Raw genomic sequence first — 27,954 nt, 5'->3', positions numbered from 1 at the left:
CTAAGCCTTTTACATTAAATCACACGATGTAAATTACATCCTGTTTCACCCTCGCAACTCACGAGGTAACATGCAAATTTTACCTAGATTCCACATCGAATAGTATTTGTGTGAAATACCATGTCGCGTGAATGTCTACTAGGAAGAGCTGAACAGACAAGTCACTCAAGGTTCCCTCAGCCCTTAGCCATCTTTGTAGATTTTAGCCGACAAACCGAAAGGGCAAAGCGCAGGACCTTTTTGATTGCTATAATTTAAAAGATTTCCATTCAAGTTTAGCTTCGTTGCCACCTTACAGCGAGTATGCTTGCTGCTAAGATGAAAGTCTCGATTTTTAAACGGGACGAGTAGGATCCGGTCTCTGCCCTTAAACCCAATTCTCAGCGCCCAACTGAGGTGCCCTGGACTGAGGCGGGGTCTGGACGGGTCTGTCGCTCATGGGGAGCCTCGGAACCCACGCAGTGGAAGGAAGAGGCGGGCGCTAGGGCCTGGGGAGAGAGCAGCAGACACCCGCCGATTCCGGTTTCCGGGTTTGGCTTGCTGTCAGCGGCCCTCGTCACGTGAACATGCCGTCACGTGACAGCGTCTGTGGGCCTCGCGTCGGGGTAAAGCCGATCCGGTTGGATTGCAGGGAAAAGAGAGCGGTGGGGCAAGATGGCGGCGCACCTGTCCTACGGGCGAGTGAACCTGAACGTGCTGCGCGAGGCGGTGCGTCGCGAGCTGCGCGAGTTCCTGGACAAGTGCGCGGGAAGCAAGGTGAGGGACAGTGCGCGGCGACACCTCCCTCCGGCGCCGTCCGGCCTGGCCAGATCAGGTGCCTGACCGCCTGGGCTTCAGGTGTACGAAGTTTCCTAGGGCTTCCAGGAGGAGAGCTGGCGGGAATGCTAAGTCGGGGAGAGGGGCCCGCTGCTGGGGCCTGGGGCGTCCAGCCCGCAGTCCGCGTGGCATCGTGATTGTTTCATGGCAGCAGAATAAGCCACCGTGCTGTCTCAGCCTCTAGTGAACCAGCTTGTGGTCAGGTCGAGGGGCGGATCTGGTGCCCCCGAGCTCCCACCCCAGACACGGGAACTGGTGATGCGGGCCCGGCCCAGGGACGTAGCTGGTCCGGTGTCCATTCATTACAAAGATCATATGTGTCGTTACAAATCATACCCTCAAAAGTATGAAGCACCAGCACCTTACAACCTGCTGCTCCCTCGGATTATGAGAAGTTGTAGCTATTTAAGGTTTTAACGTCGGCTTCCTTAAATAGTATTGTTCCTCTTGTTAGACGTTTATTAGCACCCAGATCACAATGGAATCAGAAACCGTAGATTAGAGACTTCATAGGATTTCTTTTAAGTGGTATTACCTCTCCTCTCTCCCCTTAGGATTTATCAGTCCCTCTAAGTAACTGGCAATACAACTCTGAAGAGAAAAGGAAAATTGGGGAAACTCAGGAATCAGTATTAGAAAAAATAGGACCTCAAGAGGTAGAGTGGATGCTAGAAGCAATTGAAAGAAAACAAAAGCAGGCTAAGTCCTACGTGCCCAGTTCAAGCTCAGGAAATAAATGTGAAATCTGAATGAGATCATGGATTGTATCAACGTCAATATCCTGGTTGTAATACCTATTGTACTATAGTTTTGCAAAATGTTTCCACTGGGGGAAACTGGGCAAAGTGTACTAGGGGGTCTCTGTGTTGTTTCTTACAACTGAATATTAATCTACAGTTATCTCAATAAAAATTTCAATTAAAAATGAAAGAAAAAGAAATCACACTGGAGTTTAGCAGTGGTAGGGCCCCAGAGCACTACCCTGTGGGGTCATTAAGTCCTAGGTTGGAGTCCTGACTCCCTTATACTGTGTACGTCCAAGTTCCCTATATGGCCTTGGACGTTACTTAAACTTTCTGAGCCTTTAAAAATTTCCTCTTCTGGGACTTCCCAGAAGTGGGCGCAGTGGTTAAGAATCCTCCTGCCAATGTAGGGGACACGGGTTTGAGCCCTGGTCCGGGGAGATCCCACGTGCTGTGGAGCAACTAAGCCCATGCACCACAACTACTGAGCCCACGTGCCACATCTACCGAAGCCGGTGCGCCTAGAGTCCGTGCTCCGCAACAAGAGAAGCAGCCACAATGAGAAGCCCCCGCACTGCAACGAAGAGTAGCCCCTGCTCGCCGCAACTAGAGAAAGCTCGCATGCAACAAGACCCAAAACAGCCAAAAATAAAAATTAATTAGTTTAAAAAATAAAGTATACAATTCAATTTTAAAAAATTTCCTCTTCTGTCAAAATAAGATTTGTAATACCTATATCAGAGGTTTTAATTTTTATAATTCGATTATATGATACTTATATATAAAATACAAGTTGAGGACTTCCCTGGTAGTGCCGTGGTTGGAATCCGCCTGCCAATGCAGGGGACACGGGTTCGAGCCCTGGTTCATGCCGCAGAGCAACTAAGCCCTTGTGCCACAACTACTGAGCCTGCGCTCTAGAGCCCGTGAGCCACAACTACTGAGCCCGAGTGCCACAACTCCTGAAGCCCGTGCACCTAGAGCCTGTGCTCCGCAACAAGAGAAGCCACCGCGATGAGAAGCCGTAGCCCCCGCTCGGGAGAAAAAGCCTGCGTGCAGCAAGAAAGACCCAATGCAGCCAAAAATAAATAAATAAATAAATTAAAAAATAAGATAGGGCTTCCCTGGTGGCGCAGTGGTTGAGAGTCCGCCTGCCGATGCAGGGGACACGGGTTCGTGCCCCGGTCCGGGAAGATCCCACATGCTGTGGAGCGGCTGGGCCCGTGAGCCATGGCCGCTGAGCCTGCGCGTCCGGAGCCTGTGCTCTGCAACGGGAGAGGCCACAACAGTGAGAGGCCCGTGTACCACAAATAAATAAATAAATAAATAAAAAATAAAATAAAAGTTGAGTTGTTGCAATTGGCAGTTTCCATATGGTTCAGTCTAATAATAATACCATGACACAGATACACAGCAAAGTACCATCCTTGTTTCCTTTGAGGACAGTGACTAGGTCTTAACTTTCCCACTTACCACCAGTAACATCACTTACCCTGATGCTATTTTTTTAAGACCTGTAGGATATGAATGTGGCCAGAGCCAGTTACAATCTTTGTTAATTCAGACCTTGAGGCCAATAGTCCTACTACGTATGACTATTTTCTGTTGGTATTGTTGAAATTCCTGATATTAACTGTAATGAGAGAATGTTTCTCCCCTCTTATAGGCAATAGTTTGGGATGAGTACCTCACAGGACCATTTGGCCTGATTGCACAGTATTCACTACTGAAGGTAAATGAGCTATTTGGGTTTTGTTCAGGGATTGATAATTCTGTACTTTAGGGACCTCCCTGGCAGTCCAATTAAGACTCTGCGCTTCCACTGCAGGGGGTGAGGCTTCAATCCCTGATCTGGGAACTAAGATCCCGAATGCCGTGAGTTGCGGCCATAAATTTAAAAATTAAATTAAATTTAAAAAAAAAATAATTCTGTACTTTAGTAATAATAATAAGTTTACATTTCCTCCTGAGTAGTTGGCTTGCAAGGCTGTTTGGTTTTTATAAACACCGATACCAATGCCTGGCTAACATTTTGTATACAGCAGTCCTTCGGCTGATGATTCTATACTGATCCTAATTACTAGCATTGTATTATGTGACTGTTACCTGGTGTCTTTGATAGTGCATCACGTGAGAGTCATTTAAATTCAGATACAGTAGCAGTGACTTCGTCCTGAAACCTTGTCCTTTACACAGCTGGCTTTGGGAAATCTAAATTTTGATAACAGAGTATTGATGTACATTTGACTGGGAGTGTTTATGATGTCTGAGTCTGGATACCATACGTAAATTTCAGGGGTTTTGTTAACCTTTTGTGTGTGTGTGTTTTCCTAGGAACATGAAGTGGAAAAAATGTTCACGCTTAAAGGAAGTCGTTTGCCAGCAGCTGATGTCAAGAATATTATTTTTGTTGTCAGACCCAGGCTAGAATTGATGGATATAATCGCTGAAAATGTGCTCAGGTATCTCTCAGAGCTCTTGTTTGGGCCAAAAGAAGTTAATCCTTCTCGTGGTTTTAATGTCCTGAGCTTTTCATTGTGAACCCCTTCTCTTGCCAGTACTTTGGAAAGTGGTCTTTTGGAAAAACTGGGACAGGCACGGAAGAATACAATGAAGAAAAGTGGGAAACTTGTGACATTGTTCAAACAGTTTGAGAGGGCGGTTATCATAAATCCCCATTCTTTCAGGACAGCTAAAAGTTTGGACGTGTATCAGTAGAAAGGACACTGATTTTAAAAACAAAAAACAAACAAAACACCTCTAATGGTTATACTGAATATAAGGTGCTTGAATTTCATAAGCAAAGTAAGAGCTGATTAAAATTTTATTTAGCATCCAGTCTAGAGAGAGGAAGTTCTCTCAGCCCAGTCTGTACTCTGTGGTATAATCGATTGATGTGGCCCCTAAAATCTTAAAAGCATATGGGCTATTTTGAGAAGTCCAGTGTCGAGGAGAGATAGGAGTCAAGAGTGATGTTTCGTTTTAATATGAGACGCTGTGCCTGCATTGGTTTGGTTAAAGAACAATTTGTTTTCAACAAGACACAGATATCCTGCTTCAATAAACCTGAGAGCTTTAATGCCCCCATAAATAGTTTAAGAGAAAGCTAGAAAATGCAAATACCGGCTATGAATCAACGCTTTCCTGTCAGGGAAAAAAAAAAGAGAGAGAGAGAGAGCGAGAAAGCGACTGTTAACAGTTTGGGTCTGAAAGTCAATGTTCATTTGTTTATCTAGCCAGTATTTATTTAGTGCCTCCTGTGTGCCCGGCCGTTTGAATAAAGTAAGTGAAAGAGTCTGTGACTCTAAAGAGCTTGTAAGCTAACAAATGTTCCTTCTTTTGCAGTGAAGACAGACGTGGCCCAGCAAGAGATTTCCACATTTTGTTTGTGCCACGACGTAGCTTATTGTGCGAACAGCGGTTGAAGGATCTGGGTGTTTTGGGATCCTTTATTCATAGGGAGGAGTACAGCCTAGACCTCATTCCATTTGATGGGGATCTCTTATCCATGGAATCAGAGGGTGCTTTCAAAGTAAGTTTGGCGTTTTCTTTTTTTTTTTTTTTTTTTTTTTTTTGCGGTACGCGGGCCTCTCACAGTTGTGGCCTCTCCCGTTGCGGAGCACAGGCTCTGGACGCGCAGGCTCGGTGGCCATGGCTCACGGGCCCAGCCGCTCCGCGGCATGTGGGATCTTCCCAGACCGGGGCACGAACCCGCGTCCCCTGCATCGGCAGGCGGACTCTCAACCACTGCGCCACCAGGGAAGCCCTTGAGTTTATTTTTATCTGATGTGAGGTCGGGGTCCAACTTCCTTCTGCATGTGCAGACATGCATGTGGATATCCATGTGTTCCAGCACCATTTGCTGAAAGAGTATATTTTCCTCAGTTAATTGTCTTGGTACCCTTGTCGAAAATCAGCTGTCCCTAAATGTGTTTATTTCTGGTGTCTCAGCTCTACCCCATTGATCAGTATGTCTGTCCTTAATGCCAGTAACACACTGTCTTGATAAATGTAACTTTGTAGTAAGCTTTGAAATTTGGAGGTATGAGCCCTTCAAAGTAGTATATCACTTTTTTTCTTTCAGTTTGTGTTGTTTTAGTCTTAATAAATCCTTCTCTACCTGAAGACATAGAAAATCTTGTATTTTCCTTTAAAAGTTTTAAAGTTTTGCTTTTCATGTTCAGGTCTTTAATTCAGCTTGAACCATGTGTTTGGAGTGTGTGGTGTGAAGTAGGGACTAATTTATTTTAATCTGTATTTTTCCATATGAGGCTTATTTATTTTTTCCATATAGTGCCAGTTGTTCCAGCGCAATTTTTCCCCACTGATTATTTTCGACGCATGTTTGTTAGCAAATATGCGTATCTTTGTTCCCCAGTTCTGGATGGTTTTTCCAAATGTAATTTTATATATTGGTTTTGTTTACAACTTTATTTCAAAGAATGCTTTCTCTCATAAGAATATTACTTTATGTTGAAAAAAGTAATTTGAAAATCTTTCATAAACATAATCTGTGTACATGAAAATTTTCTTTGAGTAAGAAAGGGTACAGAATGAAAAGTAAGCCACTCTCCACCCAATTCTCAAAATGCCATACCTCCCAGAAGCAATCACTATCACTCGTTCTTTTTTAATTTGTTTTTGGAAGTGCTTTAGGCAGCTACAGCTCATAGTATATATGAGCTTTTATTCAAATGGTAGCATATCCTATATAACTTCGGTAACTTACGTTATTCTCTTAATAATATATCTTGGAGTCATTTTCTACCATCTATGAAAATACTTTTTTATTCTTAGCTGAAGCTGCATACTGTTCCATTGTTTGGACGTACAATGATTTATTAAGTCAGTCCCCTTTTGAAGGACATTTTGTTTTTTCTCATCTTATGCTTTTAGAGGCAGTGCTACAGTGAATTACCTCATGCATAGATCACTGTACACGTGGGCCCTGTATCTGTAGGCTCTTTTTTTTTGCGGTACGCGGGCCTCTCATTGTTGTGGCCTCTCTCGTTGCGGAGCACAAGCTCTGGACGCGCAGGCTCAGCGGCCATGGCTCAGGGGCCCAGCTGCTCCGCAGCATGTGGGATCTTCCTCGGCAGGAGGACTCTCAACCACTGCGCCACCAGGGAAGCCCTGTATCTGTAGGCTCTTTACCTGCCTTTGACATTTGTCTATTGACTTAGCTTATGGTAGTTTTTGCTATGCGTACTTTCTTAGTGTAATCATATTTATCTGTATTTCCTTCTTTGAGTTATGTGTATGTGACGTTGATGCTGCTGGTCTGGAGACTAGAACTTTTGAGAACCACTGGTGTTGTGCAAAAAATTATTTGAAACTCTTTCTTCCCTAGTATGTTGTTACAGTGACCACTGCTTTCAAAGAGTGAACGTGAGGAAGAGCTCAGTGGCGCCACTGATGAATTTTATAACCAGGAGAGTTTCTTGGCTCTTCTTTTCAGCCATGTTCCCCACTGATTTGCTTACAGTAAATCTCTTCCAATGATGGTACAGATTTCCCGTCCCCCAACATTTTATATGAAAATTTTCAAATATACAGAAAAGTTGAAAGAATGGTACAGTGAACACCCGTATGCTCATCACCTAGGTTCTGAAATTAACATTTTGCTATATTTGCTTTATCACGTAGCTATAATGGTATACCCTCATGTAATTAATTCACATCTGTGTAATTAATGTGAATTGGTAGCAGCTGAGGAAAACCTGTCCTGGCATGACGAAACCTGTCCGGAGGAGAGATTTCCTGTTTATTTAACCTCTGGTTTGCAAAAAAGAACAGAATTCTTTTCTGCTGAGAATCTCAAGCCCTTGGCTTATGTATGTTCACTTAAGAGTCTATTGTAGAAGTCAGGGATTTCGCCTGGATAATAAAGCTGAGAGTTCTACCTAATGTTAAATTCAAGCCCGATTTCTGATAGAGTTGAGGTCATTTTACTTATTTATGTGATTTTAAACAGTGAGCATAATTTAGCTTTTCGTGGCATCAGGAGGCACGTGTAGATCTCTCTGTGCTTTGGGGCTGTGATTATGACCGTATTGCACTGCACAAAACGTGGGAATTAGAGTTCCGCTCATTGAACTCTAATGCTCAGTCACAGGGCTTAAACTGTTGGGGCCTTCATATGTATACATAGAAATCAGTATACATAAAATCTACCTACCTCCTTTGTAAAAACTGCAAGGTAGGGCTTCCCTGGTGGCGCAGTGGTTGAGAGTCCGCCTGCCGATGCAAGGGACACGGGTTCGTACCCCGGTCCGGGAAGATCCCACATGCCACGGAGCGGCCGGGCCCCTGAGCCATGGCCGCTGAGCCTGCGCGTCCGGAGCATGCGCTCCGCAACGGGAGAGGCCACAATCAGTGAGAGGCCTGCGTACCGAAAAAAAAACAAAAACAAAAACTGCAAGGTAGCGGACGGTAGAGGCCTCCCTTCTGAGGCGGCGGTGCGGGCGCTACCCGCTGGGGCTCTGCTCTCCCGCACGAGCCCGCACATCCTTCCCGTCGAGGTCCCCGCGTGGCGCGACCAGGCCCGGTGGCACGGATGTTTCCATGCAGGCGATTTTGACAGCAGTCATCATACCAAGCTATTATGAAATGTGATGTCAGTCTGGAGGATGGATAATATATAAGCCAGTTCTTGACACGCTGTCTACACGGAAACATCTGAGACCATCAGTCCACTTCACTTTGCCATTGAACATGATCCCTATAAGCATATAATACATAATTGTTGAAATGTAACTAAAATGTGGAAAACATGTATATCTTCTTCTGGCTCAAGGAATATTATTATAAAAGAGTTAAAAACTGTGGCCTCTCATTTATACAAATGGAAAATTGTATTGACTTCTCTCAAGTAGTAAGGTAAGGGAAGAAAAATAAAGTTTTCTCCAGCCCGTGCCCTAGTCACAGTACCATATTTTTTTCTCCTTAAGACTTTCAAAGCAAAGTTTAAAGGACCTGCATGATTGAATGAGTTTATGTTGTCCTTTTAATAATTTTAGAATGTCAAGTTTTCCTTGAAAGGTCTTACTTCTTACATGGTGTGCTAGACTGGCTGGTGTTACGTGAGTGAAGCGCTATAATTTTAGTTAAAATCAAAACCGCCTACCCTTTTTTTCCCCAACCTGAAGTAAGAATTGCCTACAATTAAGTCACGAAAACAAACACATTCCAGGTAGTTACAAGTACACCTGTTTAAAATTCATTTTCATTGGTTTGATAAACATAGAAAAACAAAACAACCAACAAACAAAAAAACTGCCAGGTATTCTATCGTGTAGGCATGTGGGACTTTGGGGTCAAAAAATATGTGAATTTGAATGTTAATGGGTATTAGCATTTGTCCCTCCAAAAATGTCCTCATGGCTTGAAATACCAGGTGATTCCACAAGCACAGAATACAGGGATATTAGTACAAATAATCATCCCACCACCAATTATAATAGAGCAAAAAATTCAAGATTAATATGTCATCAACTTTTAAATTTTTTTAAAAAAGAATTACAAAAAGAATGTCTATAGTAATACAACTTTTTAAGTTTAAAAAAATGAATACGATTTTGAGAGATATTCCCTAATTTTTTTTTTCTTGAATTTTTAGCTTAACTCTGCTCTGATAGGGAGTTTTAGGTAATTTTTCAAGAAAGTATGTCTTCAGACATTCTTGAGTTGAACATGTCATATGCAGTGAAATGTTAAAACCATCAGACTTGGAAGAGCCGCCAAGCACTCTCCCCAGGCTCTTGCCAGGCACAGCCCTCCTTCCTCCCTGGGTGGAGCACATGAGTCCCACCCTCTTGTGCTTAATGCCTCCAGTGTCCCCTCCCTCCTGGCTTTGGAAGCTAGAAGCACGTTGGGAGGGTCGGTGAGGGGTGTCTGGTACAGTGTTCCATTTTGACTTATGAGTGGATGATGATTGTAAAAAAAATAATAATCCAAACAATTTCTAATAATAAAAGCTAACATTTGTTAAGGACTTACTATATGTTTCAGGTACTGGGATGAAATGTTTTACATGCAATTACCTCATTTAATCCATATACTATGTTGAATATACTCCCTTCTGCAGACAATAAATAAGGCACAGAGAGGTTACCTAAGTGGCCGAGGGCACCAGTTGGGAAGTGACACAGCCGAGGTTCAGATCAAGACAACCAGAGTCAAGAACCTGTGCTCTTACCCATGTCAGAACTGCTAGAGTCTCTCTTCTCACTTCCTAGCTGGTTTTGTGTATATTTTTTGGTCCCTTTTTCTATGCAGAAAAGTATAATTTTGTCTACTTTACAAAATATACCCTGTATATTTTATAAGGTAAAATATATTTTCTGAAAATGAGATCACTCTCTAAAGATTCTTCAGCTACCCCTTTCTCATTTCTCAAGATGTTATGGCCTTCATTTGCTGTCAGTACATATGAAATTGGCGTCATGTTTGTAAAAACTGCCACGTATTCTGTTGTGAGGTCATCTGGGACTTTGGGGGGTCAAAGAATATGTGCGCTTATGTGGCCCTCCCACGGTGTCCTCCTAGCCTTTATACTCACAATGGTGAATGAGAAAGCCCAGTCCCTGTGTCAGTCTTTCTTAATCAGTAGCTTATTCAAGAGCTGATAAACTAAGAGGAGTGCCTTCCAGAAGGCTCTGCCATGGGAGAATTGCTGCCATAGCTGCCCCCGACGGCAGAGCTGTTGGCCTCCTGGCCTGCGCTGGACCCGAGTCTGCAGCTTCCTGGCAAAGTGGGGAATTAGTGGAAACGGTCTTACCCAGTGGCTGCGTAGTCCCAGCACCAGACAGAGGTGGGTGCCTCATGCACCCAGATGACCATGACCGTAACCGGCCCTTCCTCCCCGCAGGAGTGCTACCTGGAGAGCGACCAGACCAGCCTGTACCACGCAGCCAAGGGGCTCATGACCCTGCAAGCTCTGTACGGGACGATCCCCCAGATCTTTGGGAAAGGAGAGTGCGCCCGGGTGAGAAACGGCAGGTGCTTCTGGTGGTGGAGGAAGGGTCCCCTGGTCCCCAGGAAGGGAAGGAGTGGGAATCTGTTTACAAATACAGTCAGTCCTTTTTATTTGGCAATTCACCTATTTACTGAAATTTATTTGTAGCCCCCAAATCAGTATTCACAGTGTTTTGTGGACATGCTCAGAGCGGCAGTAATTTGAGTTGTCCAGTATGCATGTTCCCAGCTGAGGTCACTCAGAGCAGCCCTGTGCCTTCAGCTCATACCATAAACAAGTGTCCTTTTTGCCACTATATAATGCCATGCGCTGCTCGGTGCCACTTTTTTTTTTTTTTTTTTTTTCATTTTTGTGCTCTTTTTGATGGTGATTTTGCTGTTTAAAATGGCCCCCAAAGGTGGTGCAGAAGCACTGTCTAGCGCTCAGAGCGCAGGGAGGCTGTGATGGGCCTTAGGGAGAAATCTCGTGTTAGATGAGCTGCGTTCAGGCCTGAGTGATGGCGTTAGAGAATCAACGTCATATATTTAATGTGTCTTTAAACAGAAACGCACATAAGACAAGGTTATAATTGATCAGATGACGAAAATGTTATAACCAGAGGTTCGCGGCACCCTAACCCTGATTGCCCTTCGGGGCAGTGGTTCGGTATTTGCTGGTTCAGTATTCACAGCAACTTTATAGAACAGAGCTACTGTGAATAACAGAAATAGACTCTCTGAACTAGGCCCCGTTGAGAAATAGCTGCTGCCACTGGCTAAAGTGTAAGTGTTGGGACAGGCAGCCAACAGCGAATGCTTTTCTGTAGCTGCTTATTTCTTATCCATCTCACTCTTCCACCGTTTTTCTCCTTTTTTCACTTTTTTGATTCTTTCCATTTTTAGCCAAATTTTTTAATCTGCTTATTCCCAGGAGGGTCCCACCTGATCCCATGTTTTGTTTCCAGCAAGTGGCCAATATGATGATCAGGATGAAGAGAGAGTTTACAGGGAGCCAGAACTCAATATTCCCTGTTTTTGATAATCTCTTGTTGCTCGATCGGAATGTGGATTTGTTAACGCCTCTTGCCACTCAGCTTACGTATGAAGGACTCATTGATGAAATTTATGGCATTCAGAACAGTGAGTAAAGTAACACCTACTTTTACTAATAGGTAATCTGATAAAAATATCCAGAAGGCCGTTTTTTTAGAAGGTGCTTCCTTTTCAAGTAAATCAGAGAATATTTGAAAAAAATAAAAATGCTGACTTTAGACCTGCAGACGCTAGGATTAAACGACATCTGAGGGACTTCCCCAGCAGTCCAGTGGTTAAGACTTCACTCTTCCAATGCAGGGGGCATGGGTTCAATCCCTGGTCAGGAAACTAAGATCTTGCATGCCGCACGGTGTGGCTAAAAAAAAAAAAATTAAACGACATCTGAGCAAACTACCATTGTCCGTCACACAAGGGCTGGCTGATGTTTACTGCACAGGACTGTGCTTGCCTGCTGTGAGCAGAGGCCAGGGGCTAAATAAACAGATGGCTCTGCAGTTGAAGAACATAGATGCCGTGGCAGGCAGTTGTTCAGGAAAGCTTCTGGAAGAGGTGGCCTTGGTACCGGGTTTGGAAAAAGGGGTAGAGTTTAGGGGGGTTGCTGGCGAGGGGCAGGTGGCATAATACCTGCAGGGAACCATGGGACGACCAGCTTGCTGAGGCAGAGAGCACAGCTGGGACATTCTGGGGAAAAGGCTGATACGGGAGGTTGGGACACTCGACGGAAGATTTGAAGGCCTGCTAGAGTTTAGGCCCGACAAACTGTTGGGGTCAGAGGTCACAAATGTTTTATTTGGTTTTGGTCCACATGATGTTTGTCTGTTTGTTTCTGTCAGCATTTAAAATTGGAGAGAATTTTTAATAATAATCCTGATGGATGCCATGTCTTTTTTTGTTTGTTTTGTTTTTGTTTTTGTTTTTGCGGTACACGGGCCCCTCGCTGTTGTGGCCTCTCCCGTTGCGGAGCACAGGCTCCGGACGCGTAGGCTCAGCGGCCATGGCTCACGGGCCCAGCTGCTCCGCGGCATGTGGGATCTTCCCGGACCAGGGCACGAACCCGTGTCCCCTGCATCGGCAGGCAGACTCTCAACCACTGCGCCACCAGGGAAGCCCTGCCATGTCTTTTTTTAAATTTATTTTTATTTTTTTGGCCATGCCACACGGCTTGCGGGATCTTAGCTGCAGGGATCAAACCCAGGCCCTCGGAAATGAAAGCACAGAGCCCTAACCACTGGACCGCCAGGAAATTCCCATATATGCCATGTCTTTAAAAACATCTGAAGCTCTGGCGACCCCGAAGTCACATTCCCACATTGCAGCTGGTGCCCAGCAGAGATCCCGCTTTAGACATGCCCCTGTCTCCAGTTTACGACAGGTCCCACCACTCCCTCTGTCCCATCCAGGCCCCTTTCTCTGGTTTCCATCAGCCCCTGACCTCTATTGCCATCCTGAATTACATCACAGGGAGCCAAGGAACAGCCTAGAAGGAGAAAACACAGAGACAGAAAACAGAGCAGTGGTGGCCAGGACTCGAAGAGGTTGAGGAGTGACTGCTTATTGGGTGTGGGGTTTCCTTTTGGGATAAAAAGGTTCTGGAACTAGGTACTAGCTGTGGTTGTACAAAGTTGTGTATGTACTAAATGCTACTGCACTGTTCACTGTAAAATGGTTAAAATGGTAAATTTTATGTTATGCGTATTTTAACCATAAGGATGGATAGATAGCCGAGGGAATGGGTGAAGACACAGCTATGAAGAGGGGTTTCCACAAAACAAAGAGTCTTTAGTGATAAAGTTGTAAAAAGTCTTATTTTTAAATTATTTGTTCCAAAAGATGACATCTTAAATACTTTTTAAAACTCCATTTCATTGACAGAGGAGTTCTGTGCTGGATAGTAGGTGGGAGTCAAAGAAACGAGGTAGCAGGGCTGTTGGAAAAAAAAAAAAAAAAACCAGAAGGAAACAAGGGTGCCTCTCCTCTCATGGTTCCAGAGAGTGAAACACCCAGGAGACCATTAAAGGGAGCTAGAGTTTAGAGCAGCGAGATGACCTGTGAGGCAGCCTCAGGGGGCTCTGTCTAAGACAGGTGAGAGGTAGGAGGGGATTCTCCAAGAAGAGAAGGAATATGTATAAATTCCCAGTTCCTCTGCAGCAAGTTTTTTCCATAATATGAGTCAAATATCAGTTAAGGGAAAATTGGAAAAATAAAGAAGGAAAACATAGATCTCCCATTATCCCTGAAGCCCTACCCTCCAAACCTTGGGACAGCCAATGTTAATATTTTGGTGTATTTCCTTATAGTCTTTTTCTATGCAGAGTTTATTTTAGTTAACAAAAAATAAATAGCATCAGCTTGTCCAAATTATTCTGAACCTCCTTTTTTGTCGTTTTTTTTTTTTCACCTCGCGGCTTGCGGGGTTCCCCAACCAGGGATTGAACCCTGGCCCTCGGCAGTGAAAGCATGGAGTCCTAACCACTGGACCGCCAGGGAATTCCCTGAATCTCTTTTTTGATTTGGTATAATATGAGCATTTTCTCAGCATATGCATAATTTTAACAGCTTAATTAAAATCCATAATATATATTTTACCATGATTTGCATAATCCTTCCCCTAATGTTGGGCATTTTAGGTTGTTTGGGGGTTTTTTATGGTTATAAAAACATCTGTATACAAAAAATTTTTTTCGTATAGCATATTACTTTCTTTCGCTACATTCTCTGATGCGGGATTTTGGGGTCAAAGGTGTTAACGTTATAAGGCCCTTGATTCATATTGCCAAGCTTCTTAGAGTTAAACCGGTTTATAGGCAATTCATAAGGGCGTGTGGGGTGTTCCCGGAAATGGTGACTAAGTTGGTTTGGGAGGAACAGAGACGGGAGAAGAGGGTTAAGGCTACTTAGTGGAGGGACTGGATGCTGTGCTGAGGAATTTGGGAGCTTGTTCTAGAGCGGGGTGGACAACTTCTGTAAAGATCCAGATAGCAAATATTTTAGGTCATGCAGTGCCTCTGTGGCCTCTCACTTCTCCTTTATAATGTGAAAGCAACCCCAAATGAGACATAATGAAAAGGCATGGCTTTGTGCCAATAAAACTTTATTTATAAAAACAGGAAGCGGGCTTTCAAACTATTTTCGACAACAACCTATAGTAAGAAATATATTTTATATCATGACCTAGTACATGCACACATGTGTGTGTGAAACTGAAGCAACATTTTATTTAAAAGAAAAACCACCCTACCTCATGTGATGCACTATGGTATTTAATGTTTTGTTTGTTTATAATGCTAACTGCAACCCACCAACTTGATTTCATGATCTACTAATAGGACATGACTTAGTTTGAAAAATGCCAGAAGATAATGGGGAGAGCCTTGTAATTTTTTTTAAGTGAAAAAGTAACCTGATCCCTGAATAAGTTCAGGAACTGGTCATTGCTGCAGTGCTTCAGATAGGTGCCCCCAAAGAAAAGTGGAACCATGATATGAATATTCAAGAGTCACTACATTCTGTACTTTGATCGTGGAAAAATCAGAACCTCAGTGCTATACTCCAGTTTTTTCTAAAGCCGGCTTCCATCCTCTCCTAAGTTGGAAGATTCTGTTTTGTGCCTGAGCACTTGACTGGTTCTTCCATTAAATGCACGCAGAGTCTTGTTCCCTTCCACTGTTGTTCAGGTTACGTGAAATTACCTCCGGAGAAATTTGCACCTAAGAAACAGGGCGATGGTGGTAAGGACCTTCCCACGGAAGCAAAGAAGCTTCAGCTGAATTCTGCGGAGGAGCTGTATGCTGAGATACGAGATAAAAACTTCAATGCAGTGGGCTCCGTGCTTAGCAAGAAAGCAAAGGTGATCTCTGCAGCGTTTGAGGTGAGACGGTTTGGTTGTCATCCTGATTCTGGCTAGACTGCCCACCCCACGAAGGAAGGAAGAGCTGCCAGAAGTGCAGCCACTAAGCAGAGCTGCAGTTCTCATCCTAAGAAACTGCGGACTCAGCCATTGGAGGACCCAAGATTTTCTTTTTAAACTTCTTCCCAGATCCATGAGAAAAGGTGTTAAGTTTTTCTCCTTTTGGGGGAGAAAGGGGTAGTGTTTGCAGTTTACAAGCTTTCACCATAAATATTTGTTTTACCTTCCTTTTAATTATTTCCTATCTCACTTAAGAGGAAGGCAGCTGTAAAAAAAAAAAAAAAAAAAAAAAAAGGAAGCCAGCTGTACTCTAAATAAAATATCCTCTATAATAGAACTTGCAATTTGGGCCAAAAGCTCCCAGTTTAGCCAACATGCAGGGGACCCTGCAGATAAGATAGGTGATAATAAGAGTGAAATCCCAGCAGCCCAGAGCTTTTAAATTGGCGGCTTCATTATCACCTTCCTGCCTCCTCTTGTCCCACCACTGATTTATTCTTGGTTAAAGCTCATTTTTGAAACATGAGAATTCAGTAAGATGCTGAACTCTGTGTATTTAATCTTTGGAAACTTATTTGGGAGAATTTTTGAAGGCTGATTTTTTTTTTACTGAGTGTGTATTCCAGGTTTCATCTTTCTTAGGAATTGTGTTTGCTAATTGATTTTCTTCAAATTTCTGAAGTTACTTTTGGCTTAAATTACTAAATTTTGCAAAAAAAAAATTTTTCTCATCACCCAGGAAAGTTCTCTTTATTCATGGACAGTATTCAAGATTGAGTTCAGCAGTAAGAATGGATTTTTTTCTATTATGGAGGAAATGTTTTGCCATTTATGTTCCCCTCTTAACATGTCTTTGTTTTAATTTTTTTACTCAGAAATGTTTGTGGACAACCTAGTACTGTCCCCCACAAATACTAATCACAATATGATCTGATGCCTGGAAAGAATAAACATTAGGCATTTGCTCCCTTAAAAAGTACTAATGCGGGCTTTCCTGGTGGCGCAGTGGTTGAGAGTCTGCCTGCCGATGCAGGGGACACAGGTTCGTGCCCCGGTCCAAGAAGATCCCACATGCCGTGGAGCGGCTGGGCCTGTGAGCCATGGCCGCTGAGCCTGCGCGTCCAGAGCCTGTGCTCCGCAACAGGAGAGGCCACGACAGTAAGAGGTCCGCGTACCGCAAAAAAAAAAAAAAAGTACTAATGCAGTGAACGGGAACAACGAGCCTATCTTTTCTGTTTTTCTGGGTCATGTTGGAGGTGGGTTTGGCCTGATTTATTTGTATTCTGTTCTTTCTCATTAGTATAAATTAAATGTCCTCTAAGCAATACAAAGAACAGAGCACTTAAAATATTTTCCCCGCTCAACGGTTCTGCTGTTTTCCGTGTTTCAGGAGAGGCACAACGCCAAGACCGTTGGGGAGATCAAGCAGTTCGTTTCGCAACTGCCCCACATGCAGGCAGCAAGGGGCTCCCTCGCAAACCACACCTCGATTGCAGAGCTAATCAAAGATGTAACTAGTGAGTATCCTTGGGAATGATCGTGCTCACCTGGGGCTGACTTGCACGCACTGTGACTGACACCGTGATCATTGGCACCACAGTACTCCCTTGGGAAGGTCAGCTCTGTTTTAACACTGTATGTTATTCTCAGTGTTAAGTATTCGAATGTTTATAGTCAAAAATGTTCCCTTTGTGGTTAACTCAATTTTTTTCATTATTAAAATCATGTAATCATATGATAAAATGTTTGGAATGTCAAAAAGAGAAAAAAATTCTTCCCATAACATGAGGCGGTTAATTTTTTCAGTCTGTTTTTTTTCCTGTTGTTAAGGATTACTTAATTAGAGCAGCATCATGTTTCTGTTTTAGTTCTTGTTTTTCTCTTGAAGACTCTCTGCAGAATTGGTAGAGAGCATATGTTAAGTATTTTGAAAGGGCTTGGAAGATGTGTTTACTCATTAAAACACAGGCTGTAAAAGCTGAGCTGGAGATTGTTCCATGCCCTGTTTTATAAAGTATACTTTGAATCTTATATAAAAGTGTTGGAAAATCAGTCCATTGTTTTCATATTAATAGAAGTGGAAATCAAGTGAAACTGGGTTGGATCTGATGATGCAAGTAAAATGCTCTTTCAAAATTATCTTTCATTGATACTGAGAAAAAATTCTTGAGTCCTTATTAGCGTCCTAAGGATAGCAAAGGGGTGCAGTGGTCGACTGTTTCTAGATGTCATTTAGGAGCTCAGGGTTGAAAGGGTTTCCATGTTTCTTAGAAGATTCTTTTCAGGTGACGATTTGAACTTTTTGCTTTCTTTTGTGTGTGTCTTGTTTCTTAATCATGCTCTGTGTATAAAAGGGTTAACATTAATTTCTTAGTTACAAATTTGCTAATTCCATTTTAGCTTCTGAAGACTTCTTTGATAAATTAACAGTGGAGCAGGAGTTTATGTCTGGAATAGACACTGATAAGGTATGTGTACAATAAAACTGTTCTAACATAATTGATCCCTTATCAAACGTAAGATTATACCTAGAAAAGCAATTGCTTTGATTCCCATGCCTTGTCTACATTTTTTTTTTTTTTTAAGATGTTGGGGGGCGTTTCCCTGGTGGTGCAGTGGTCGAGAATCTGCCTGCCAATGCAGGGGACACGGCATGAGCTACTGAGCCTGCGCGTCTGGAGCCTGTGCTCCGCAACAAGAGAGGCCACGATAGTGAGAGGCCCGTGCACTGCGGTGAAGAGTGGCCCCCGCTCGCCACAACTAGAGAAAGCCCTCGCATAGAAATGAAGACCCAACCCAGCCAAAAATAGATAAATAAATAAATTTATAAGATGTTGGGGGTAGGAGTTTATTAATTAATTAATTTATTTTGGTTCACGGGCCTAGTTGCTCCATGGCATGTGGGATCCTCCCAGACCAGGGCTCGAACCCGTGTCCCCTGCATTAGCAGGCAGATTCTTGACCACTGCGCCACCAGGGAAGCCCCTTGTCTACATATTTTGAAGAGCAAATGCAAAATGTGAAAACAGAGATTTTATCAAGTATCATATATTTAACGTTATCCTATGCAAGGCACTTTCTGCAGTGCATGGAGAGGTGAGACCCAGCCCCTAAAATCAAAGACCTTTAAGGACTATAATAGATAAATGAATAGATTTGCTTTCTGAGAGGATTGATCATATAATTTCCCTTAAATACTCACTTCTATTACTAAATTTAAAATTATTCGATTTATGAAAATTCCCATCTTCTAAAAAGATTCCTGTCACTTTATGCTGATAAATTGCTGCTGTTATGGTCACACACCTGGGACATGCAGCAGCCTCTCCCAAGGTTGTCCGTGGAGACAGGTGAGTCCAGACAGGCCGCTGGATTGCCTGCGTGTGCCCTCACTGCCCTGCACTCCCCATCGCTGGTGTGTCTCCATGGTGACGGGGATGCGTGTAGCAGAGGCAGAGGAGCTACTTCAGAGGGGGCTTAGGGACAGTGAAAAAAAGAATGAACCGTTCTCCCACTCATCTCCTTTTTTTTTTTTTTCATTTTTTATTTTATGTTGGAGTATAGTTGATTAACAATGTTGAGTTAGCTTCAGGTGCACAGCAAAGTGATTCAGATATGTATATACATACATATACACACACATGTATAGGAATAGATTATGGTATCTTTTCAAATTCTCTTCCCATCCAGGTCACCACACAATATTTGACTTTGAAAAATAATAGTAAATATCAAGTTCTTTAGGTCCCCAAACCAGATGCTGGTACCGGTATATATTTTGTTTCCAGGTCAACAGTTACATTGAGGATTGTATTGCCCAAAAGCATCCGCTGATCAAGGTGTTAAGACTAGTTTGCCTCCAATCCGTGTGCAATAGTGGACTCAAACAAAAAGTTTTGGATTATTACAAAAGAGAAATCCTGCAGGTCAGTATAGTTTTAAATTACTAATTTGCCAGGGGAGAAAACATCTTTTTAAAAAAATACTTCCCAAAGCTGCTATTTTGGTATAGTGTTTCCACTGTCTTTTAAATTTTTTAATACATGGAGGGATTGTCCTTGGTATTCATTGTTTACTGTGTTTGCATAATAATAACAATAGTTAATGTATTGAGCTTTCACTATGTGCCAGGCTCAACTGGAAGAGCTTTATGTGTATTCATTTGTTTAATCCTTACAACAGCGCTGAGTTGTATACTCTTACCATCCCCATTTTATGGATGAGAAAACTAAGGCACAGAGTAGTGCTATAACTTGCCCAAGGTCACCAGCTAGTATGTGGCAGAGCCAGGGATAAAACCCAGGTAGCCAGGGTCTAGTGCTCTTGTTGTTAACCCAACTATTCGAGGGAGGAAGGGAACTTTTTGCACATTTCTGATGACGATTCTTTAGCCAACTTACTTAAATCAAGCCTGTTGCTTTATAATAAGGAAAAGCCCACCATTGTTTTTAAAATTCTCCCTTCTGTTTAAAAATGTCTCAGGCACTATTTATTTGCTTTACTAGTCACAGTTAAGTATGTTAGTGTTAAAACTAAATACTCATTCAGGTTGGGTTTTGGGGGGTTTTTGTTTGTTTGTTTTTTGCCTTTTAAAAAGTCACACACACAAAAAAAAATAGTTACACAAATGACACGTGCATTCTCATCATATAACGTTCAAACAAAGCAGAAGTACATGGTGCAAACCATGACTCTCCCCCGCCTCCCCCCATTTCCCTCCCTGGAAGGGACCAATGTCAGCAGTTTGGTTTGTGTACTTCCAGATTCCTGTCTTTGCATCTATGTACAAAGAATGTTTACATACACAGACCATGGGGTGAGACCAGCTGGATCCACGTCCCAGCTCTGTTACTCATTAGCTGTGTGACCTTGGGCAAGTTATTTAAACTTCTCTATAAAATGGAGATAATAGTGGCTACCTCATGGGGTTATAATAAGAATGACTGAGTTAACATATGTAAAGCACTTAGAACACACCAGTCCCCCCCCCCCCCGCCATAGAAAGTATTATATAAGTGTTAGCTATTATTATTACTTACTATATCTTTTTTGACAAAAATAAAATCCTACTATACGTAATAGTCTTCTTATATTTTTTTGTCCTTAAGAATAAATCCAGAAGGTCTTTCTTATCAGGATGTATAGATCTGCCTCTTTCTTTTTTTAATAGCTAATTATATCCCATATAAAAATATACGATAACTTATTTGATGCTCACTTAAGTTGGGTCCATAAATGGTGACTTTAAAGTAAAAAAATTTACATCATTCTTTGAGTGATCCAGTGAGCTGGATTTGTGGTAATGGCAAGCAGTTTGGGGGCAAGCTTCATCCCTGCCCTGCACCTGTGCCCATGGATGGTCATTGCCTGGACTTCAGTAACATGCCCCAGAGTACAAACCAGTGGATTTGTTGCAAGTGCTCTTTTTTTTTTAATTGAAGTAGAGTTGATTTACAATGTCATACCAATCTCTGCTGTACAGCACAGTGACTCAGTTATACACATAGAGACATTCTTTTTTTTCATATTCTTTTCCATTATGGTTTATCACAGGATATTGAATATAGTTCCCTGTGCTCTACAGTAGGGCCTTGTTGTTTATCCATCCTATATATAATAGTTTACATCTGCTAACCCCAAACTCCCAGTCCTTCCCTCCTCACCCCCCTTTCCCCTTGGCAACCACAAGTCTGTTCTCTATGTCTGTGACTCTGTTTCTGTTTTGTAGATGGGTTCATCTGTGCCATATTTTAGATTCCACATGTATGTGATATCACATGGTATTTGTCTTTCTCTTTCTGATTTACTTCACTTGGTATGATAATCTCTAGTTGCATCCATGTTGCTGCAAATGGCATTATTTCATTCTTTCTTATGGCTGAGTAATATTCCATTGTATATATGTACCAGATCTTCTTTATCCTTTCATCTGTCGATGGACATTTAGGTTGTTTCCATGTTTTAGCTATTGTAAATAGAGCTGCTATGAACATAGGGATGCATGTATTTTTTGAATTACAGTTTTGTCTGGATATATGCCCAGAAGTGGGATTGTTGGATCATATGGCAACTCTATTTTTAGTTTTCTGAGGAACCTCCATACAGATTTCCATAGTGGCTGCACCAACTTACATTCCCACCAACCGTGTAGGAGGGTTCCCTTTTCTCCATACCTCCTCCAGCATTTGTTATTTGTAGACTTTTTAATGATGGCCATTCTGACCCGTGTGAGGTGGTACCTCGTTGTGGTTTTGACTTGCATTTCTCTAATAATTAGTGATGTTGAGCAGCTTTTCATGTGCCTACTGGCCATGTGTACGTGGAAGTGCTCTTTTTTGAAAGTCGCAGAAACCGTTTTCCTGATTCGACTTGTCTTGCAGACATACGGCTATGAGCACATATTGACCTTATACAACCTAGAGAAGGCTGGCCTGCTGAAACCACAGACAGGGGGCAGAAATACTTACCCAACCGTCCGGAAAACATTACGCCTCTGGATGGATGATGTAAACGAGCAAGTAAGACGCTCCTGCTCTTCACCTCATTTGAGTTCCCAGTTAACAGGTTATTGCAACGACATACGGTACTTGATCTCCGCATCCACCTTGTTTTCTAACGACAGTTTTCTAATGCTTTGGAGAAAGTCGTGCATTCGTGTGGATCCCAGCAGGAAGCATAGGGTGCTCTGGCACTGGGTAGTTTGAGGGAGTTTCATAAAGACGGGGTGGACCAGAGAGAGGCAATGCAGTGGGGAACCCTCCCCAGCCGAGGCCTGAGGGCAGGGGAAGGGGGCTGTTCCAGAACTGGGAGAGAAGAGCTGTGTGGCCAGGCCGTCTGACAAGCCGAGGGACACAACCAACCTCTGGCAGCACCACAGAGGGGAAGTCAGGGCAACAACTCACGCTGCCGTCCTCTCTCCAGTTTCCAGCTGGTGCAGAGCCCACGGGGCCGCCTCTGGGGCACAGAGCACCAGGGAGAAATGCGGGAGGGTCAGGCAAAGATCCAGTACAGGGAAAGCAAACGGTGAGAAGCAAGGCTCCTCCCACTTCCAACCTCAGTTTCCTCTCAGAGGCGAGCACTGTAACCAGTTTGTAATCTATCCTTCCAGAAAGATTCCGTGTACAGACAAACATTTTTACATAAATGGTGCATATTCTATACCACTGGTCTCCAAAGTAGGGTGCGCTTTGCTTTATGTTTATTGTTTACTCCAATCTTTCTAAGTTTCATTTTTCTTATTTTCTTTTTTGGTTTTTCATAAGGGACTTTATTAGGCTGCGTCTTGCCGCAAAAGCTAACAGTCTCCGGCCTCAGTAGCAAAATTGGATTGTTTTTGTCCAGTGGGAATATAGATAATCTTAATTCCTGTGTTGTACAACGTAAGTCATAGATTAGTTCAGCTCTTCACAACGCTGACCTCTTTCCCCACCCCACCCACCACTTAACACTGTATCTTGAAGAGCCTTCTGTGATCTCCTCATTCTTTTAAGTTCTTTTTAATTGCTACATAGGGACTTCCCTGGCGGTCCAGTGGTTAGGACTCTGAGCTTCCACTGCACGGGGCCTGGGTTCGATCCCTGGTCGGGGAACTAAGATCCCTCAGGCTGAGTGCCAAGGCCAAGAATAAAATAATTTTTTTTTTTTTTTGCGGTACGCGGGCCTCTCACTGTTGTGGCCTCTCCCATTGCGGAGCACAGGCTCTGGACGCGCAGGCTCAGCGGCCATGGCTCACGGGCCCAGCCGCTCCGTGGTATGTGGGATCTTCCCGGACTGGGGCATGAACCGGCGTCCTCTGCATCGGCAGGCGGACTCTCAACCACTGCACCACCAGGGAAGCCCTAAAATAATTTTTTTAATTAATTGCTACCTAGTGGTTTTTCAGATACATCTTATTTTATGATTTATCAGATTTCTACTGATAGAAATTCAGGTCATTTGCAGTCCTTTGCTAGTTCGCACAGTGTTGCAGTTAATATCTTTGTGCTTTGGTCTTTTGTCCTCTAGAGTACAAGTCCCTCTGTGGGATAAGTGTCTGAAAGTGGAATTGCCGTGTTCAAGGGTTATATTCTCGGCTAGGGAGTTCCACTTTACCGTCCAAGAAGTTTCTTGCCAAACCAAGTAACAATTTTTCATCTTCAGTACCTATAGATGCTTTGAGTGGCTGTTGAAGATTTGAGTCAAAAGTGAACCTTTGGCTGCTAAGAACAGAGCCCAGCAGGGGTGGATTGGAACAGGATATTTCAATATTGGAGCAGGCTATTTCGGGGGTTTGTGTTTCTGCCTTCAAAGCCAAATCAAATAATTTTGGGTTACCCCACAAGCCACAGTTAGGCGGCTATATGTCTCTCTCTCGCTCTCTCTACAGGCCTTTTTTCCTTTAATTATTTAACAGAATCCCACGGACATATCGTATGTGTACAGTGGTTATGCCCCTCTCAGTGTGCGCCTAGCCCAGCTGCTTTCCCGGCCTGGCTGGCGGAGTATTGAGGAAGTTCTGCGCATCCTCCCAGGGCCCCACTTTGAGGAACGGCAGCCGTTGCCCACAGGGCTACAAAAGAAACGTAAGTCCACGGCCCGTATCCACAGATGATTATGTAGTGTTAGTGTGCTTTTCATGTATTATGCAATTGCTTTGTAAAATACATTTGTAAAGTACTTAGGAGTCAGAGTCCGATATACATACCTCTTTTGTTAGTTGTGAATTATATTGTAAGCGCTAGAACCCATTACTCCCTCAGGAGAAGCCGCTTTCAACCTCTGAACTGAGGATCTCAGAAGTTAGAAAAAACATAGAGATCAAAATCGCGGTCCAGAGTTTCAAATGAATTGTCTGTACCAAGACATATATGACTACTTTTCCTTAGGAATGGTGTAATTTTTTTAAGAGGTGGGGAGAGGAGCATCAATAATAATTCTGTAAGCATCAATAAACATTCTGAAATGTTTATATCTTAGGTCAACCGGGAGAAAACCGCGTCACTCTGATATTTTTCCTCGGGGGTGTAACCTTTGCTGAAATCGCTGCCCTGCGATTTCTTTCCCAGCTGGAAGATGGAGGTACAGAATATGTCATCGCCACCACTAAGCTAATAAACGGGGCCAGCTGGATAGAGTCGCTAATGGAAAAACCTTTCTAGGGCGTTCAAAGGAGACTTACCGGTGAACTGCAGAATAAACGGCTCCTTTGAAGAAGTTGCTGGAAGGAAGTACAACCCCATGGAGGAATAATATGAGAATACAGAATTTACTTTGGGGTCAGCTTCTTAAATTATGCTGTTTTCTCCTTTCTGCTTGTCTTTTGTGTTCCTAATTTCTTAAAGAAAGAAGAATGGAAGAGAATCAGCCAGGGTAAAAGACATAACAGTTTTTAATGTTCTGAGCTCAGGATCTTCATTAGAGACCTCTGGAAATATATTAAGGATGGTGGGATGGATAATCTATACAGCCACACAGATGGGTCCAGTTCTTAAGAAAGCGGGGACCAAGCAGGTAAAAATGAAGATAAAAGTGGAAGGTCCGACCCCTAATAAATAGTGCTGAATTTCTTAAAGGTGCATCATGCCTAGGGCAGTGGCTGAGTGTTGGGGGCCTAGGGCTAGTATTATCACTGAGTTGAGATTTCTTTTTCCTGCAGAACATGGCACATTACATTCAGTGTCACCAGTCTCTACCTTATCCGGTCAGTAAGGCAAGTTGTGTTCCTTCTGTTTTTGATTCCTCTGCTTCTAAAAAGCAAAAGGTTTGGAAGAGCTTCTTTCCCCAGAACAGCTTTATGATCTACCTGATCAACTAAGTCAACTAAGTCGGTATGGGTCCCATACTTATCAAGGGCTTTTTACATTGAGTAACATAATAATTAGGGAGCAGCTTCCTGAGAATGTAACCATTCAAAGACGCGTTCTTAGTGCATGTGTTATTAACTCTAAGACAATTTCAATGGTAGATGCCTCCAATTTTCTTCCCTGCCCACCGTGGGCTGCACCATCCATCCAGTCCCACTGTGAGTGGTGGCAGCTTGGCTTCTCCAGCATCTGGCAGCTCCCCCTCCCTGGTAAGTGCCACACGTGCTTTCCCAGCAGCCTGCGGACACACCTATTCGGCCTCGGGCATTTATTTTGCTAGAAAACACCCAGCCCTGTTTCAGTCCGTGGTCCGGTGACTTCACCCCGCTCTGGTGCAGCTTGTCAATGATCTTGGAGTCCAGCTGCTACCCTTCCTACAGGAGACTGCTAGACTGCAGGACAGAGGAGCTTGGGTGCTGGTAGCGAAGTTGGAAATCTCCCTCCTGCTCTATCCCAGCGTCTGGAGGAGTTAAGGCCAAGAAGGGGACCAAATTGACGGTTTCACAGCCCTTGCCTGAGTCTCCAGCCAAATTAGCTGATCCCCGTCTTTGCTGGGGGCCAAAGTCAGTGTCCTTCCCCAGCTGTCATTTCTATTGTTAATTAGTACCCATACATGTTTTCCTCACTTTCTTTCGCTAGTGGACGTCTCTTAGCACACTGCATGTTATGAGTGAAGGAGAAATTCTGTACTTTTAAAAAATCTCCTTCATGTAAGAATGAGGGGTAGAAGAGGGAATATTTAAAAGATTAGCTACTCGAGGATTTAACTTGGCTTTGACATTCAGTATTTGGAAAGGTCTTAAAATGATTCCTGTTTTAGGAATCCTTTTTCAGCTACTTGTTATCCCAGGGAGATTAGTTTATACCTTCCAGCCCCAGCGGTTGTGAGTCTCAGCTGCTTTAGAGAATGAAATCCACCTTGTCTGTAAGTGTTTTCGGCTCATGGGATTCAATTTAAGTCAAGTTTCCTTGGCTGGGGCTTTGTCCTGTGAACAGGTACTCAGTTGTGTCTCGTGTGTCTGCATTCACTGGTGACTCTATACTTGCTTGCTCCAAGCATAGTTAGGTCAGCTCCTAAAAATGCATTCAGCAGAAGACTTCAAAACATCAATTGCTTCATTTGTATGCAAATAGAAAGTGGTGGATAATTATATATTACACGCCTTTGTGTAAGTTCATTTAATACTTGAAGCAGTCTTTGTCTCAAAGGAGTGTGCCCTTACTGAGAAAAAGGGTATGTGAATGGTACGTTTATTCTTGGGAGGGTGGATTGTTTGCATCATGTCTGGACCTTTGTCTAGTTGGGTAGACGGTTCTACACCAGCAGTCCCACCAAAAAGAAGTCTACATAGACAAAGAAGTCTACATAGACACTATTTTGTGTCATACTGTACACTTTTGAATTTTAACCAACAGAGAAATAAGTATTTGAACTGTAGCTTAACGGTGGAGCAAGAGACTAATGGTTAAAAGAAGGAGGATTAAAAACAGCACATTTAATTCTTGAAGAGAACTGGGAAGGGGGGATCTCCATGCGATAGGCCACTGCAGCTCTGCCCTCACGGCAAGGATTATGATTAATCCGGCATGGAGTCTGTCTCTTGTTCTCAGTTGTATGTTAAAGACTGGCCTGTCACCAGGAGGCAGTGTTTGTATTCAGCAGAGCTGAACTCAAGAAGAAATACTTCTTTAAGAAAAACAACACCAGAACAAACAGAGTATCTAAAGCAGCCAGGAAGAGGGGCTGTAATCAAGATGGCAAGGCAGAGAAATACCGACATCGCATAGACTATGAATTATGAACAGACTGTGAATTACACTCTAGAGCCTGGTGTATTATATTCAATCATATGGTTTAACGATGACATACTGTAGAAAATAGAGGATGCCGTTTTGTCATCCAACAGTCAAAGGCAGTAATGTAAAATTTCTCAGATTCTCTTCGAAATGAATGCATATGAACTTCAAGCTACATGATGTTTCTCAGCTCCAGTTACTCCGTTGCTGTAAAATACCCCCAAACTGGGTGGTGACTAGAGTCTGCAAAGGCTGGAACACATAACTGACTTGAGATATCCATTTGAAGGTTGTGAGAGTTAAAGGGGAACAGAATCAGGCCTATTTTAATAGCCTTTTTCATGTTACTTTGGTGTGGGATGAGGGTATAAATCTCAGCTGTACTTTCTTTCCTGTGACTGGGCAGGACACAGAGCCCTCCAGATGACCAGCTCTCTGGGGTTGCAATTACTACGCACTGGCTTCCTGTGCAGCTTGATAATGTTCTGCTCCTGTTTCAGCCCGGCTGCGGCGGGGCAATGATTTGATAATAAGAGATCCTGATCAAATTAGAGAGCCATTTGCTTCTGGACGAGGATGTTAATAAAAGGGTTGATGTCCACACTGCCTGCTTTTTTTTAAAGGTCAAAACATATTCTTACTACAAAAAGCAGAAGAATCAGAAGCAGCATAAAGTTTGTGCTTTCTTTTCCCTTCATTGTTACATCTGGGAAAGGGTCTATTCTTTATTGGCTGAAATCCTGACTGGTTCTTTTTGCCTTACATTTGGAGGAGTTGAAATTGGAAGTGGGCACATTGGGAAGGTGACTGTATAATGAGTCTCTAACCTGCTAAACTC

At 43.1% G+C, this 27,954-nt stretch overlaps 1 protein-coding gene across 6 annotated transcripts; it reads left to right on the top strand.

Moving 5' to 3' along the window:
- The first annotated feature begins 599 nt into the window (after window positions 1-599).
- Window positions 600-27,717, top strand: VPS33A (VPS33A core subunit of CORVET and HOPS complexes). Of its 6 annotated transcripts, none has more exons than XM_027124908.1 (13): window positions 601-756; window positions 3,226-3,291; window positions 3,894-4,021; window positions 4,905-5,091; window positions 10,429-10,559; window positions 11,446-11,654; window positions 15,245-15,438; window positions 16,868-16,994; window positions 17,878-17,945; window positions 19,266-19,403; window positions 21,858-21,995; window positions 23,870-24,038; window positions 24,522-27,717. In XM_027124908.1, the coding sequence occupies exons 1-13, from the start codon at window positions 655-657 to the stop codon at window positions 24,560-24,562; spliced, it is 1,698 nt and encodes a 565-aa protein (XP_026980709.1). In that variant the 5' UTR covers window positions 601-654; the 3' UTR covers window positions 24,563-27,717. The 6 variants fall into 6 exon arrangements, with proteins under 6 accessions (XP_026980710.1, XP_026980709.1, XP_026980711.1 ...); XM_027124905.1 differs by having other exon boundaries at window positions 603-756; window positions 24,433-27,717; XM_027124906.1 differs by having other exon boundaries at window positions 604-756; window positions 10,429-10,545; window positions 11,480-11,654; window positions 24,433-27,717.
- The last annotated feature ends 237 nt before the right edge of the window (window positions 27,718-27,954 follow it).

This window comes from Aethalodelphis obliquidens, unplaced genomic scaffold (assembly GCF_003676395.1).
Source record: "Aethalodelphis obliquidens isolate GAN/ISIS:26980383/991018 unplaced genomic scaffold, ASM367639v1 scaffold28, whole genome shotgun sequence".
Classification (NCBI taxonomy): Eukaryota; Metazoa; Chordata; class Mammalia; order Artiodactyla; family Delphinidae; genus Aethalodelphis; species Aethalodelphis obliquidens.
Note: the sequence above shows the minus strand (reverse complement) of the source record. Positions and strands in the feature narration are given on the sequence as shown.

Excerpts from the sequence above, each read along its gene's own strand:
- VPS33A (XM_027124905.1), top strand. The coding sequence starts at position 655 with ATGGCGGCGCACCTGTCCTACGGGCGAGTGAACCTGAACGTGCTGCGC. Across the intron at positions 757-3,225 it reads ACAAGTGCGCGGGAAGCAAG|GCAATAGTTTGGGATGAGTA; the intron begins GTGAGGGACAGT and ends CCCCTCTTATAG. Across the intron at positions 24,039-24,432 it reads CACAGGGCTACAAAAGAAAC|GTCAACCGGGAGAAAACCGC; the intron begins GTAAGTCCACGG and ends TTTATATCTTAG.